Source organism: Xenopus tropicalis, chromosome 2 (assembly GCF_000004195.4).
Source record: "Xenopus tropicalis strain Nigerian chromosome 2, UCB_Xtro_10.0, whole genome shotgun sequence".
NCBI classification, from domain to species: domain Eukaryota; kingdom Metazoa; phylum Chordata; class Amphibia; order Anura; family Pipidae; genus Xenopus; species Xenopus tropicalis.
Window position 1 is genome coordinate 42,826,380 of NC_030678.2, and position 16,623 is coordinate 42,843,002.

At 37.9% G+C, this 16,623-nt stretch overlaps 1 protein-coding gene across 9 annotated transcripts in view; it reads left to right on the plus strand.

The window, feature by feature from the left end:
• tspoap1 (TSPO associated protein 1) overlaps positions 1-16,623 on the plus strand; it is a 64,505-nt gene that overhangs the window by 19,460 nt on the left and 28,422 nt on the right. For 7 of the 9 annotated variants that reach the window (XM_031896730.1, XM_031896725.1, XM_031896726.1 and 4 more), the window contains 7 exons: positions 9,480-9,563; positions 10,501-10,590; positions 11,448-11,570; positions 12,842-12,946; positions 13,844-13,894; positions 13,979-13,999; positions 14,376-14,571. In XM_031896730.1, the coding sequence (XP_031752590.1) occupies positions 9,480-9,563; positions 10,501-10,590; positions 11,448-11,570; positions 12,842-12,946; positions 13,844-13,894; positions 13,979-13,999; positions 14,376-14,571 (670 nt within the window). The remainder of the gene's footprint in view (positions 1-9,479; positions 9,564-10,500; positions 10,591-11,447; positions 11,571-12,841; positions 12,947-13,843; positions 13,895-13,978; positions 14,000-14,375; positions 14,572-16,623) is intronic. The other 2 variants (XM_031896727.1, XM_004911771.4) reach the window with 1 other exon arrangement.

Sequence of the window (16,623 nt, forward strand, 5' to 3'; positions counted from 1 at the left end):
CTACCAGTGTTATTCTTGTACCAACAAATGTATTTTTTAAGCTGTAATATTGGTGTGTAGGCGCCATCTCAGTGCATTGTGCCTGAGTCTGAGCTTTCAGACGGAGCCAGCCCCACACAATAGAACTGCTTTAAGGTAACCTATTGTTTCTCCTGCTCCCATGTAACTGGAGGAGTCCCAAGCGGGACTTAGATTTCTTATTATTGAGTGCTATTCTGATATCTGCTGGGAGCTGCTATCTTACTTCCTTCCCATTGTTCTGCTGATCGGCTGCTGGGGGGAAGGGAGGGGGGTGATATCACTCCAACTTGCAGCTCAGCAGTAAAGTGTGAAGTTTATCAGAGCACAGGTCACATGGCTGTGGCACCCTGGGAAATGAAGAATATGGCTAGCCCCATGTGAAATTTTAATATTAAATATAACAAAATCTGTTTGTGTTTTTGAAAAACAGATGTCAATGCAGCATTCTGCTGGAGAAGCTCTATTAACTGATGGGTTTTGAAAAAAAAATATTATTCCTTTAAACATGTCTTTGTTTCTCTAATCAATAAACCTTTTAACTTGCCTTTAATATTCTTTAATTTAAACGTGCAAACTTAAAATGTTCATAGTTTTAAAACACATTTTACATTTACCAAAATAGATTGTTCAGTTTGCTCTTGGTTTGTAATGATTGGCACCTGTGCCCAGTCATTAGCATAGCTGGTAACTTTGTTCAAATTGGAATTTTTCCCTTTTCTTTTGTAATGTTATTTTTTTTAGTTTTAATGGTACGTGTAAAATAATTTGAATTTAAAATGTATGATGTACTATAAATGCAAAGCATGCTTGCAGCTCAGGGTATAAAAAGCTGCAAGAGTCAGTTGGGTGCTGGCTTTCGAAAAGGACATATGAAGAGATTGCACTGCTTTAAGTGATACTGTGCTTCATTGGGCTGTAATATATTATTTTCCTTTCGTGAGCAAGCTTAAGCCAAATCTGTAAAGGAATATCCACCACACCAACTCGTAAGGTCTTTACATCCTTACTTTTTCCTACCCCATGTCACACTCCATTCTTCTCCTATTCTTGCAACACTACCTTAACTTGCTGCATGTGAAGATGCTCCTGATCACAAGCATTTCTTTGTAGAAGCTCACAAACTATTTTGAAGGAAATCAGATCAATGCTTTCCTGCTAAAACAGAGCTCTTTCCCTGGCTAAGCAAACGGTACTTCTTTTCTCATGACCTCTCCTCTTTATCCTCTTAACCCCTAGAGCTTATTTGCTACATTCAACTACCTTCTGGGCGGTTCATCCCCAACCCACTAACTTCACTGCAAAAGAGCTTGCTAGTTTATTTAGAGGCAAACAGTATTAAGTTCGTTATACCAGTACAGAATAACCAATTCTTTATACCCAGCAATGTAGCTATATCTACACTTCATTTAACTTTACATTTTGCACATTTTTATCATTTCATTTTCACTGGTATGCACAAAATTATGCATTTTCACACAATTATTTGTGAACACCACAATTATATTGTGCACGCTAGCTTCAAAATGTGTGTGCATGCATGAACATAAATTAGAGTAAACCGTGCTCTGGGGTGCCAGTTTGTAGAGAACCCCCAGTATATGAAATCACTAAAAGAAAAAAAAAAAGCACCATCCTGGGATTTCATCTACCACCATGTTGGTGTTCTTTCCCAGGGATCTCTTGCACTTTTATACTTGCAGACTTGCCCAGTACAGTATCTTTTTTGGCTTTACAGCACTGCACATATGCAGGTCTATCAGGTACAAGGGACAACACTATGGAAGAAGGGTGAGATGGTGATTGTTATAGGTAAATAGGACAGAGATCACAAGATTGTTAGTCTGAATGCTTGGGAAAGACAAGCTCTAACTCCCAAAAGGGCTACTTTTGTCCAATTAAAAATGTGTTCCAAAAATAGTTTTCTCATGTATACTAGCAGCTCAATATGTGTAAATGATTTCCATTTTCAAGTTTACATCTAGGACATTTTTTTGTATATTTTAACATGGTATTAAATAGGCCCTAATCAGGATACTGAATAAATCTGTACCTGTATTTGGAGGATACCTAGGGAAGAACATGACACTTCCTGTCACATAGTACCAAGGTCTACCTCCCACGTGCTTTTTAATAGAAGTGAATCTTGGCATAAAATGTAGAAAGTTGTTGTTCTAGTTGCATATGACGGTGACAAATAGTTTACGCGCCTTTGTAAGTGAACTTAGAGTATGTGAGCCACTCCAAGGTGGGGAAATTAAATAGGAGCTTCAGCTGTCGGACCCCTCCACCTTAAAGGGGAAGGAAAGGTAAAATCACTGGGGTGCCTAACATTTGATTGTAGTAGCTTACCTGAAACCCCAAGCAGGTGCTTCTGTTAGCAGAAAACTGCACCGGCCTGGGGTATATCCTCTTCTCATTGCATGCACCAAATATCTGTTATAGAAACAATAGAGACTGTTGGTTTAAATCCATGTTTACTATATGGCTCCAAAATTTAGCAAGGTTAAAAGGTTAAAGGCTTAAAGGGAGTCAACTGAGTTGCTGCACAGTGTGTGTGTGTGTGTGTATATATATATATATATATATATATATATATATATATATATATATATATATCAAAATAAAACAGCCAGCACCAAGGGTCTTTGTGTTTCAAAAAATCTCTCGTGTATTATAATTGCATGTACAACAGACGTTTCGGTCCCTTTTGGGACCTTTTTCAAAAAGGGACCGAAACGTCGGTTGTACATGCAATTATAATACACGAGAGATTTTTTGAAACACAAAGACCCTTGGTGCTGGCTGTTTTATTTTGATATTTATATGATATCCCGTGCACAGGGGCAACTGCAGAGCAGCAGATTTTGGAGTGTGGTGCTGTCGTGTGGACTGTTTTATATATATATATATATATATATATATATATATATATATATATATATATATATATATATATATATATATATATATATATATATATACAGTGGAGGAAATAATTATTTGACCCCTCACTGATTTTGTAAGTTTGTCCAATGACAAAGAAATGAAAAGTCTCAGAACAGTATCATTTCAATGGTAGGTTTATTTTAACAGTGGCAGATAGCACATCAAAAGGAAAATCGAAAAAATAACTTTAAATAAAAGATAGCAACTGATTTGCATTTCATTGAGTGAAATAAGTTTTTGAACCCCTACCAACCATTAAGAGTTCTGGCTCCCACAGAGTGGTTAGACACTTCTACTCAATTAGTCAACCTCATTAAGGACACCTGTCTTAACTAGTCACCTGTATAAAAGACACCTGTCCACAGAATCAATCAATCAAGCAGACTCCAAACTCTCCAACATGGGAAAGACCAAAGAGCTGTCCAAGGATGTCAGAGACAAAATTGTAGACCTGCACAAGGCTGGAATGGGCTACAAAACCATTAGCAAGAAGCTGGGAGAGAAGGTGACAACTGTTGGTGCGATTGTTCGAAAATGGAAGGAGCACAAAATGACCATCAATCGACCTCGCTCTGGGGCTCCACGCAAGATCTCACCTCGTGGGGTGTCAATGATTCTGAGAAAGGTGAAAAAGCATCCTAGAACTACACGGGAGGAGTTAGTTAATGACCTCAAATTAGCAGGGACCACAGTCACCAAGAAAACCATTGGAAACACATTACACCGCAATGGATTAAAATCCTGCAGGGCTCGCAAGGTCCCCCTGCTCAAGAAGGCACATGTGCAGGCCCGTCTGAAGTTTGCCAATGAACACCTGAATGATTCTGTGAGTGACTGGGAGAAGGTGCTGTGGTCTGATGAGACCAAAATAGAGCTCTTTGGCATTAACTCAACTTGCTGTGTTTGGAGGAAGAAAAATGCTGCCTATGACCCCCGAAACACCGTCCCCACCGTCAAGCATGGGGGTGGAAACATTTTGCTTTGGGGGTGTTTTTCTGCTAAGGGCACAGGACAACTTATTCGCATTAACGGGAAAATGGACGGAGCCATGTATCGTGAAATCCTGAACGACAACCTCCTTCCCTCTGCCAGGAAACTGAAAATGGGTCGTGGATGGGTGTTCCAGCACGACAATGACCCAAAACATACAGCAAAGGCAACAAAGGAGTGGCTCAAGAAGAAGCACATTAAGGTCATGGAGTGGCCTAATCAGTCTCCGGACCTTAATCCAATAGAAAACCTATGGAGGGAGCTCAAGCTCAGAGTTGCACAGAGACAGCCTCGAAACCTTAGGGATTTAGAGATGATCTGCAAAGAGGAGTGGACCAACATTCCTCCTAAAATGTGCGCAAACTTGGTCATCAATTACAAGAAACGTTTGACCTCTGTGCTTGCAAACAAGGGTTTTTCCACTAAGTATTAAGTCTTTTTTTGTTAGAGGGTTCAAAAACTTATTTCACTCAATGAAATGCAAATCAGTTGCTATCTTTTATTTAAAGTTATTTTTTCGATTTTCCTTTTGATGTGCTATCTGCCACTGTTAAAATAAACCTACCATTGAAATGATACTGTTCTGAGACTTTTCATTTCTTTGTCATTGGACAAACTTACAAAATCAGTGAGGGGTCAAATAATTATTTCCTCCACTGTATATCTAAAGATACATCTCCGATACATATCAGATAAGTTTTATTTTATTTTTTTAAATTAGGATGGACTTTGGTTGGGGCCTGTAGGAGCTTTTAGTTCAGCTTGGTGAAAGAACATTCTAATCATGTGTGATCTACCAATGGGCCCAGGGGGAGGATTTTCTTCAAGGAACAGGTTATGGTCATAAAAAGTGGTTGTAGGCAACTGAATTTGACTGTTGACTGTTTGTAAGGAAATCCTTGGGTTTCCAGCTCTTCTTCCTAATCAACAGTCACCTTTTTTTCCTTTTATTTTTTTTGGGTCAAGGGTCTACATGAGTTAAAAAACACATGCAGGAAATGTCGAGTGTTGAGGAAGCCCAAGGTACAGTGGGACAGTGCTATGTATTATAGTCACACCCAAGCCCCTTTGCTGCTTTAATTTTGCTTGGTGCAGGAAGTGCAGCTGACTGGGGTGGGGAACCAGTGAAGCCCAGCCACTTAGAATGTCTCCTTGACAGAAGTAACCAGAGCTGCCATCGGGGGAAGAGGGGGTACTATTGTACTGGGCCCTGTGAAATCTACTTTGGAATGAGGGCCTGGCCATATCGCAAAAGTTACTTAAATTGCATAAGTTACATAGAAAGTTAGAACAAAACTTACACAATTTACGTAACTTTAACAGCTGTCTAGAAACACGTGTAACTTGTCTATAAACTTCTGTAGCTTCCATATCAGGCTAAATACAATGTAGAGAAGCATGACAGGTTTAAAAACTTAAGGTAAATTCCACTGCCCCCAATAAACTGACTAACTTATTAGGACATAAATTATTAATTTTAACTATTCATATGAACTGCTTATTGTAGAGTAACATTAGCTGTTTTATTGGGATCTATTTATTGAATTATATGAGTATCTCCTACATGAACTTTTCAGCAGTAGAAATGACTGGTTATTGAGCCCCACAGCAACATCATTGGGCCCCTACGCTCATGCAATTTACGTAACTTGTGCACAAACCTACGTTACTTTTAAAAAACGTACACTTGCATAACTTACGTAAACGTAAGTTACATATGAACTCAATTAAAAGACTGACTTATTAGCACATTAGTTATTTTTACTATTTTTATGACCTAATACTGAGTTATTGGGGCCCCACAGCAATATTTTTGGGCCCCTTAATGTACGCAGATATTGTAACTTATACAAAAACTTATGCAAATTAAACAATGACAGCCAGAGCAGGGGCAGGAAGGAGTGTAGGGTTTACATTTAGGGGAAACTTCACTGAATCTCAATGAACTGACCATTAATTGGTGCATTAATTAATGGAACTCTTTGTGAACTGCAATAGTATAGAGTAACATACACAGCGGTTTATAGTGTGCACAAAAGGGTGTGTCCTAAATGTTGGTGCTGTGCACTTGTGGGAGGGCCCCATATAAACAACTTGTATAGGGCCCCACATTTTTAGATGGCAGTCCTGATGGAAAACGATTCCTGTTTTAGCTTCTTCTGTTTTACATTGGATTATGGGATTAGTAGTCTTCAAACATGGCCAATTTACAAAGCTAGCACAAGAGCATGGCATTTTAAGTGACATCAGCTTGTAGCAACTGGCATTTGTAAGGCTTTGCAGCATATCATAAAAATGTATTCTTTCTAGACATATCAGCGAAGAAAGTGGTGCAGCACTGTGAGAGACGTGGTATGTTACAATTAGTTATACATTTTTTGTTATATGTATATTGTGTAGAAAGAATCTATACAGTGCTTTGTTTCCTGAGGTTGCTGCCTGTACTAAGATCTGTACATTAGGATTGCAAAGGCAATGTTTCCAGCATAATATTATTCACCCCTCTGTCATTCCCATCCTCCTTGTACGCAGAACAGTATATAGAAGAGGATTTTGTGTGTGCTGTCAGTCATGACACCTGCTAAGGACAGCCTTTAGGGATTTAAGCTCCATACTCAGCGGCTGAATTATTTGCAATCACTGCAACATAATTATGAGGACAGAGCATTGTTTGTTTGTTTCAAGTCTGTACACCAATGATAACAACATATATACACATCTCATATGTAGATGATATATTTACATGTAATCATTCTTTCTTGACTTTAATCTGATTTCCCTCATCTGTCCTTCTCCCCTGCTTGGCTAGTGGTCTGATCCACTTAATCCTTTCGGTTGCTGTGGTAGCCGGGGGATTGGGCTGCTCTAACAGGTAGGGCACACAATACAATATAAATTTCTTTCTGGCAACAGGCACCATGCAGAACAGCACAGAAATTAAGCAGAGTCAATTTAATTTACACTAGATTAGGCTCTTTCGGCATCTGTATGAAAGAATTGCAGCACAAGACAATGAATGAAGACATTTTATGGAAGATGACAAACGTTTCTTGCAGTCTAGCCTTTTTTTTCTAAAGTGGCCTGTTAATGGCTGCTCTAACTCCAACAGGTAACGTAATGCATAACCTTATGTAATTTTATCAGATGGCAATAGTACTGTACAATAACCTCAGTGAATTAGAAATTCTTTGTTTAAAACAAATGACCTATAAACTAAAGGAATTCAATCCAAAGGACTATTTGGATTAGAACATATGTCCTATTTGTTAAATTTACTTTAAAACATTGAACCTTTGAAATCCACTTGTCACGGAGAAAGTATTTGTAACAGCTACTTTTAATGTACTGCTTCATTATCAGGTAAGATTAATTCTCTTTATTAGACTTGTTAAGCAGATGTATGTGTGCTAAATATTTGATGCAGGCAATTCATTCATACACATTGTGCACCCACTTTTTTCTTGTGCGAGGTTTTCTTTGTTATTGTAAAATATTTGATGCAGAACATAGAATACTGGTATTGATTACTGTTCCTTTCCCCTTACTTGTTAAGTGGTTTTGCTTGATGCAGTACATCTAATGATATATTGATGAACCGTACCTTTCCCCCTTTACTGGTTGGACATAACATTAGATAAGTGATGGCATGTGGGCATACACATACACACACATGTATTGAAATTGCTCATCAATGTTCCATTGGGTTGCCTATACCTCCTGGGCACCCTAGCAGTCACAGGGACAGTTTAGATACGATTTTGAACCAGATCAATCTTAAATTAAAGAAAATTTGATGAGAATTAACTTTTTTTTTCATTTTACAGTATTTTTTTATTTTGACACTTATTCCATGGAAAATGAACAGCAGGGATTCTTGAGTATTTTAATGGCGCACCCCAGGGAGAATTAATAATGCAGGAAACTTCTCCAATTGATAGTTTTTCTAAATCATGTTTGCTCCTTGCCGTTTCCTTCATTTCTGTGCTGGGCTCTGGAGGGAAGGTGCAGCTAGCCCCAGACCAGCTGAGCTGTCAAATGTCAGTCCTCTTATTCGTCATGTCTGGTCTTATTGGGAAACCAGAATGGATTCAATACTCCCACTAAGATTTGTTGTGTAGCAAAGTGGCTTAAGCAATACTTAGAAAGCTGTGCTGTCAAATCTGCTCTGTTTGCTAAACCTGCTGTTCAGTAGTAACTGCAGTATACTGGAATCAATTACGTTTGCCACCTTTCTCCTTCCCAAAGGCTGGGCTGGGCAGGCAATTATGTCACTGGGTGAGATGGGTTATCACGGGAGGGGGGGGGGGGTGGTCTGTGGCTGTCATCGATTTTTGTTCTTCTATATTACTAAAATAGGATATTCTGTGATACTCAAGCAAAGTCAGTGATAAACTAGAGATTCTTAACCTATGGATGGGGACACAAAATAACAAAGGCCCAGTCTGGCAATTTGTGGATGATTCTTGCAAATGCTGGAGGGGCCATAGGCAGTCACTATTTATTGGGCTGATAGGGGTCTGTTTGGGCCTCTGTGTACTTGAAATGCCAGGGCCTATTTTAAATCCCAGTCTAGAGCTGGTCACAGATATATCTAGAAAAATAGTAATTAAAGTATTGCACTGACATGTTCCATAGCTTTTTGTAGAGATTTTTCATTATTCACATCAGTCACCACTCAGGCGGAGTCTACAGTAAATTTATTTCTCGTTTTAGCCAAAAGTGCAGTTGTAACGCTTACATAATTGGTGTAATGTAAGAGTGAAAAGGGGTTTTTGCATTTACCACAGGCAGCAATCCTTTCCAACAATGAAGATACAAAACCGAGGATTAGAGCTGAGGGAAGTTACCAGCTAAAGTGAAACAAATCTGTTGACCTAACCCCAGTGGTGCCTAGCTTGCCATTTTCATGCTGAAGCCCTGACAAAATTGTTGTTATATTGGAGTTGATTTTGAAAAGAGACGTTGAACATGATATTAATATGTAAATACAGTGGTGTGAAAAACTATTTGCCCCCTTCCTGATTTCTTATTCTTTTGCATGTTTGTCACACAAAATGTTTCTGATCATCAAACACATTTAACTATTAGTCAAAGATAACACAAGTAAACACAAAATGCAGTTTTTAAATGAGGGTTTTTATTATTTAGGGAGAAAAAAAATCCAAACCTACATGGCCCTACATGGCAAATAGTTTTTCACACCACTGTATGTATAAAATGCTTTAACTTTGCAAAGTGTTTTGGGAAGTTCTCGATTAGCTGAGACTGTGGTGGGAGATGGTTCTGTTCTGTCTCAAGCTGGGTACAATCCTCCACTAGGCTGGAATAATATTCAAATTTGTGCCCTACCTATAGAAGGCTTTTGCCATCCCCAGCCCTTATGGACCTGTCTCTTTGCTCAGCCACGTGAGATTGGCAGGGACTGTAACTATGAGCTGAGGGGTGGCTGTTTTTTTACATTTTAACACATTTTGTCTGCTTAAATAATTTTTACGTATATGTCTATGGTCATGTCTTACTAGGAGTTGGAATTAAAGAAGAAGAGAAAAGAATGCGAAATTTTAGAACAAGAAGTGAAGAAAAAGCAGAAGAGATGTGAAGATTTGGTAAGTCAGGTCTCCATTGAATGAAATCACACCTTACACTGTCATAGCAAGTACCAGATTATAGTTAATCTGTAAATAAAACTATAAGATATTATCTGATATACTTTGTACCTGTTTTGCCATAAACATGGATTTATAGTAAGAATCACATACAATGCATTATGTTTAATGCAGAAAAATCTAATCAGTCAAAAGTTTGGAATTCAATGGCATTGGCTATATTTAGGAGCTTTGGGTAAATTGTTTTTAGACAACAGAACCTATATCTGTGTGTCCCAGGCTATCTCTGTCAGTTTTTATTCCTGTTCTTGTCTTTCTTTACCTCTTTGCCTGCATCTCACTCATTCTCTGTACTGCTCTTTGAATTGTTGAGCCAGATAGGAGAATTTCAACCAGCACTTGTTTTCCTATGGCTGACATTTAAGTAGGAATACTGCATGCAATGTGCCCAGCTCTGGCTAGACTTTATGGGTGACTCTTCTTACCTGGGGAATACAGCTGTTTGATAATATCATACTTTTCTTTTTGGCCTATCACTGTGAGCCACTGTAGATGCCTTCTCTTTAAAAGTGATAGAGAAATGGTGGTAGAGGTGGGGTATGGGAACAGTAGTGTATGTGGAGAGAGAAATGCTCTATGTGGATATTTAATGGGGGCAGCAGCTGTTAAAAAAAAAAAAAAAAAATCTTCTGTCTCTTTCTCTGGTGGCTGCTTACGGTTCTGCTAGATATATAATCAATTGTTTTGAGGTCAGAACATATTTTGACCTTTCTGACAGTCAATTTTTATTTTAACATTTTAAAAATCTGTAAATGTCATAATGAGCCCTTGAATAGGGTGACAAATTATTTAAAACCCATACGTAACTTAAAGTAACGTAAAGTACATCCTACTCTGCATTGGATCATTGATTTATATCTAAAATAACTTTTGACAGGAAACAAAGCTTCATGAGGTTCAGACAGAGAATGCTCGACTAGTGGAAGAAAACTCACAACTAAGCAGCAAAGTAAAATGGGCAGGAAAGGTACATTTCTATTTGTGTTTTTTGGTGGTCTAGTAAAAATGAAAGGGAATTTGTATTTTAAAAGGGATCTAAAGTCAGAAACAAATTGCACTTACTTTGCACTTATTTTTTATTCAGAAACATTTTGGTCTATACTGCCGATGCAAAAACTTGTGTTTTTTCTGCCGGTTAACACAAGAGAATGGTAATGGCTCTGGCGTTTGAACCTTTAACAATTTTTTATTTGTATTTTGAAATTGCTAAAGAAAATGTGCCATATTTTGCTGTCTCACAGTAAAGTACAGTAACTTTACTGACTAAGCGATAACCAAAGTCTAAAAAGAACATGGACAGAAATTCTGAATTTTATATACTGACTCTCCTGTACTGGCCCACAGTTTTATCTATCTTAAAATAGTATCAGTTGTACACAGGAGCTCTTAAGCTCTATTTATCTGGTTAGGCTAGTTAGACTGCACAGGCTCAGTGTACTCTGGGCTCCTGCTGCTCAGAAGCTAAACTTAGCACTCTTAAGAAATAATCAACATATTAGAAAGTTAGGTTACAAAGAAGCCAAATAATGTGAATATAAAATCATTAGTAATCAGCCAGTCCCTAAGTTCAAGTAGCTGGCACCACAGCATGTGCTGTGAATCAAAATTGGAGCAACTGGGAAGATATTCGGAGGCCACAGATTATTAGCACAGAAGCTTAAGACATAAGGTTTAGCATTTCAGGTATAATTCTTTGTTGAGCCTTAGTTCTTCAAGAAATGTTTTCAGTGCCCCACAGGTGTCAAATAGCCTTCATAAGCAGTGAATATTGTTTAAGAATTTTTTTGCAGCAGCAAAGTTGTACTCAGAATATGTTTTACACAGGTCGAAACAGAAAATGCTGACCTGAAAGGACACTTGGCTGAGGTGACTGGGCAAAGGGATTCTGCTCTTAAAGAGAGTCATCAACTGCAAAGCAAACTGGATAACCTAGAGCAAGTGCTGAAGGTTGGTGGAACTCTTTTAAAGGTTAAATATAACTGTAATGTGTAAAAATTATGTTGTTATGCTTTGGATTTTAAATGGTGCTTTAGGATTATTATCTTCTTCTCACCATTTGAGTCTTGGGGTTCTGGCGCATTTGTGTGCCACAAAATATTGGATATTCTGTAATCTGTTAAGGCATTACTAAGACATTAAAGGGGAAGAAAAGTTAAAAACTAAGTAAGCTTTATCAGAAAGGTGTATGTAAATACAGCCATACGCACTCACAGAAAAGCTGCACTGAGTCCTCTAAAAAAAAAAAAAAGGAGACAAGAAATCCTGTGTTTTTTTGGTAAACATGTTCTTTGGTATATGACTTTCTCTCTCAGAAAAATCCTTCATTCCTGGGGCCAGACTCTACGCAGCTCTCTCCTCTCTCTCTCTCTTCTCCTGCTCCCCCTCCCATAAGAATTCATAAAACTCACTCCCCCCCTTAGGAATGTGTAAACTGAGCTACCAGCCTCTAGAGCTGCAGCAGGTAGCTAGGAAGACCAAGCTAAAATGGCAGCTGCTATCTTAAACAAATGGAGGGAGCTTATAGGGCTCTTTACTCAGGTATAGTAAAGCTTTCTGCAGAATAAATATAGCATTCTAGGTGGCACTAATGTGGCAAATCTAATGGAAGTAAAATGCCAAAATGGCTTTCCTTCTCCTTTAAATTGCACTGTAGTAATACTGTAGATGAACTGCCATTTTTATTGTGGGTTCTCCAATAACTATTAGGCCGTGGTTTATAGGACAGATTAGTAATTTACCTGGGACTGCATGCCTCCTTTTGTTCAAACTTTAATATCCAAAGCCTCATCTAGCAGCCACAGGCCCAGTAATATGAAATGGGATCAGCCACACACATGTAACCATAAATAAAGGCAGAAACCACTAAGTTTAATATGCAAATAAGGATTCCAATTCCAGTTGATTTGCTGTATGCATGAATTTTATTTTGGAAGAATTTGGTATCTGTTCCTATTTTTTTAGGTAATTTACTCTTAACACAACATTGATGGCATGTAAGGTTCTTGATTGTTGGTGTGCAGAGTTCAGGGGTGTGACTGGTTAGAGTCCTGGCTGTTTGTAGAGGCATAGCAGGGAGTTATTTTATAATATACAGGTTTTCTGTTGTTGAATGTGCTTTCCATTAAGGTTGTAGATCTCTCTTGTAAAACACTTGTACACCTGCCTTTGACCCCCCCACTGAAACTTTTGTACAACATTAGCCTGTTACTGTATTGCAGCACATGCGAGATGTGGCAGAGAGAAGACAGCAGCTGGAAAAAGACCATGAAGATGCATTATTTGCTCTACAGAAAAGGCAGGAGGAAGTAAAACGTCTCAATGAGGTACTGAGTTTCCTTCCTTTCAGAAAACACTTCAACAACAAGCAACCTTAGCTCTAGGTTTAAAGGACTGGTCCTTAAGAAATCCGAGCCTGAGTTGGTTTGATGGCATGCAGAAACTTAACATTTCAGACTATATAATAAAAAGCATGTAATTACCGTATGAGAGATTTGTTTTTAGATTTCTACAGTTACATTTTGTATAGTCTAAGGGGCAGATTTATCAAATTTTGAGTTTAATACATAAAAACTCACCCACATTCTGTTCATTCATATAGGATTTTTAGAAACCTATTTATCAACTTTTACCAATTGATAAAGAGTTTTTCTGTGGTAAACTCTAATCTCACATTTAAATCTGCCCCTATGGGGCTGATTTACTAACCCACGAATCCGACCCGAATTGGAAAAGTTCCGACTTCAAAACGAACATTTTGCGACTTTTTCGTATGTTTTGCGACTTTTTCGGCGTCTTTACGAATTTTTCGTTACCAATATGATTTTTGCGTAAAAACGCGAGTTTTTCGTAGCCTTTACGAAAGTTGCGTAAAATCTTGCGATTTTTCCGTAGCGTTAAAACTTACGCGAAAAGTTGCGCCTTTTTCGTAGCGTTAAAACTTAAAAGGTGCGAAGTTTCGCGTAAGTTTTAACGCTACGAAAAAAGCGCAACTTTTTGCGCAAGTTTTAACGCTACGAAAAATCGCAAGATTTTACGCAACTTTCGTAATGGCTACGAAAAACTCGCGTTTTTACACAAAAATCGTATTGGTAACGAAAAATTCGTAAAGACGCCGAAAAAATCGCAAAATACCGATCTTTACGAAAAAACGCAATCGGACTCATTTCGACCCGTTCGTGGGTTAGTAAATCAGCCCCTAAGTGTTTATTTTCTGTTCACAGGCTCAGGTTGAAGCCAAGAAAGAGCATGAAGAAGCAACCAAGCTTCTAGAGGTATGATCCAATCATATACTATATATTAGTATGCATGTGAAGTATGCATGATTCACTTTGTTTTTTTTTTCCTTAAATTTAAAGCACACTTTGGACAGCTTGCAGGTATTGTCTGACAGCATGATATGCATTTTTACACGTTTCTACTTTCTGTCTAATGATGTTTTGTAGCACATTGGTCATTTTAGCATGTTCTGACTACTAGCCTTTTTGTAAAGCATCAAAATGACTAATTTTTTAAAATGTGTTCTTGAGCCCAAAGATGGAAAAAACATTATTTTCAGTAGTCAAAAAATATATTTGTGTTAATAGAAAATATCTGGCAAAAGCCATTACAATTCATAAAGTAACAATTTTATGTTTTTTTGAACTAAATATTAACTCTTGACATGATAGGTAGACATAGCAGTTTAGTCTGAAACCCTTTTACCTATAAAGACTGTCTTTTGTAAATCATCTTAAATATCTATAAACTTTGTAGGCAAAAGTAAAAAATTTGGAAGAGAAGTGTCGCAGTCAGACAGAGCAGTTTAGTCTACTCTCTCAGGAGCTGGAGAGATTCCGCCTACAAACTGGAGATATCGGTCTCCTCACCTCCACTCTGGTGACTACAGACTTGCCTCCTCCTCAGTGCTGCTCTACACCTGGGGTGCCTCAAGTCAAGCAAGACTTCACAGGTTAATCCTACTTTTTTGAGGCACATCTAAGTTTAAATAAACCTGTTTACCTTTTATTTAAAAATATATTCTGAAAAATGTAAAGATGTTGAGATATTTGGTTTGATGGTTCCTTTTAATTTGGAGATGCTGATATGCAATAATTTTAGATATTTAAAAAAAACACTAGACTCTTAATACAGGGGAGATATCTGTTTTCCAGAATCCCATTATCCAGAAATCTCAGAATTACAGAGTCCATTTTAATTAAATTTACATTTCCTTTGTCTCTGTAATAATAAAACAGTACCTTCATCTCACCTAAGATATCAGTAATCCTTACTGTAGGCAAAACAATCCTTTTGGGTTTATTTAACCTTTAAAATTATTTTTAAGTAGACTTAAAGTATGGTGATCCAAATTACGGAAAACCTCAGGTCCAGAGCATTCTGGATAATAAGTACTATGCCTGTGCTGAATATTCAGCAAGCTGAAATGATTGCATTGTTCTGTAACCCTATATTGGCACATTCCTGCAGAACAGGATCACACTCACTTTTCAACACCTGTCTTCATACTGGTGACCACACACTGGAGCCTTCCAATATCTTCCCTTAGATAGATTGCTCGCTTCGGACCATCATGGTGGTAAAGGCATCCAACAGCAGCTAGGCAAAACTTTCTTTTTATATGGTGGAAGCTCAATGCTTCTACCAAGCAAAGCACACTGCAGTTGCTGTATAAATAATGCTTTGCAGTTTTCGTTACTTAAGTGTGACATGTGCCATTTTTCTTACAGTTACTAAAGAGTGCTTTGTGCAGTATGAGCCCACACAGTATTGGGTTAGTGACCCATATATAGGGTAGGGTGAAACAGGCAAAACTTACAATAGTTCAGCATGTGCATACATTTTGCAGACCATAGAAAAATATATGTGTTTTGTGGGTTGTGTGATGTGTAGAATTTCCTGGGTTATGCAAAGTGTATTATCTAAATGACAAATATATAGTCTAAGCATGTGGAAAAAAAATATAATATCTTTGAACCCTCCCCTAGGAAATCCTAAAGAGAAGAACCCAAGTGGATAGTGCTAAGGGTAGGGAGTATAGTAATGAATGTAGAGAATGGCTGTTTATGTAAAAGCCTTGGCAACCAAAGAGTAAAGACTAGGGGGCTGATTTACTAACCCACGAATCCGACCCGAATTGGAAAAGTTCCGACTTGAAAACTAACATTTTGCGACTTTTTCGTATGTTTTGCGATTTTTTCGGCGTCTTTACGAATTTTTCGTTACCAATACGATTTTTGCGTAAAAACGCGAGTTTTTCGTAGCCTTTACGAAAGTTGCGTAAAATCTTGCGATTTTTCCGTAGCGTTAAAACTTACGCGAAAAGTTGCGCCTTTTTCGTAGCGTTAAAACTTAAAAGGTGTGAAGTTTCGCGTAAGTTTTAACCCTACGAAAAAAGCGCAACTTTTTGCGCAAGTTTTAACGCTACGAAAAATCGCAAGATTTTACGCAACTTTCGTAATGGCTACGAAAACTCGCGTTTTTACGCAAAAATCGTATTGGTAACGAAAAATTCGTAAAGACGCCGAAAAAATCGCAAAAAATACGAAAAAATCGCAAAATACCGATCTTTACGAAAAAAACGCAATCGGACTCATTTCGACCCGTTCGTGGGTTAGTAAATCAGCCCCTAGGATTATTTTGGCAAAAAAGGAGTAGCCACAGAATAATTAAATGATTTATTTAATTGATTTTTATATATTAGACAAAAATGTCAAGGAGGACTGGAATATTATGCCCAGCCAATTAATTGTGTTTCGTAGTAGCGACAGAAAATTTGAGTGAGACCAGGTTGGAGAAATCTAAGTTCAAGCTTACACATGTCTGTGACAGAAACTAGTCAACAAAACAACTTTCGCAAAGAAAGAGGAAAAAAAACTTTCTGGACTGGGATGCCAGAGCAAATCAGGAGACCTCAGTCGGCATCCTAGTCATACTTCTCTGTACTATCATCTAGTCTTCTCTATATTGCTACTCTGTGTTATTCAGAAAAGAGGAATGATCA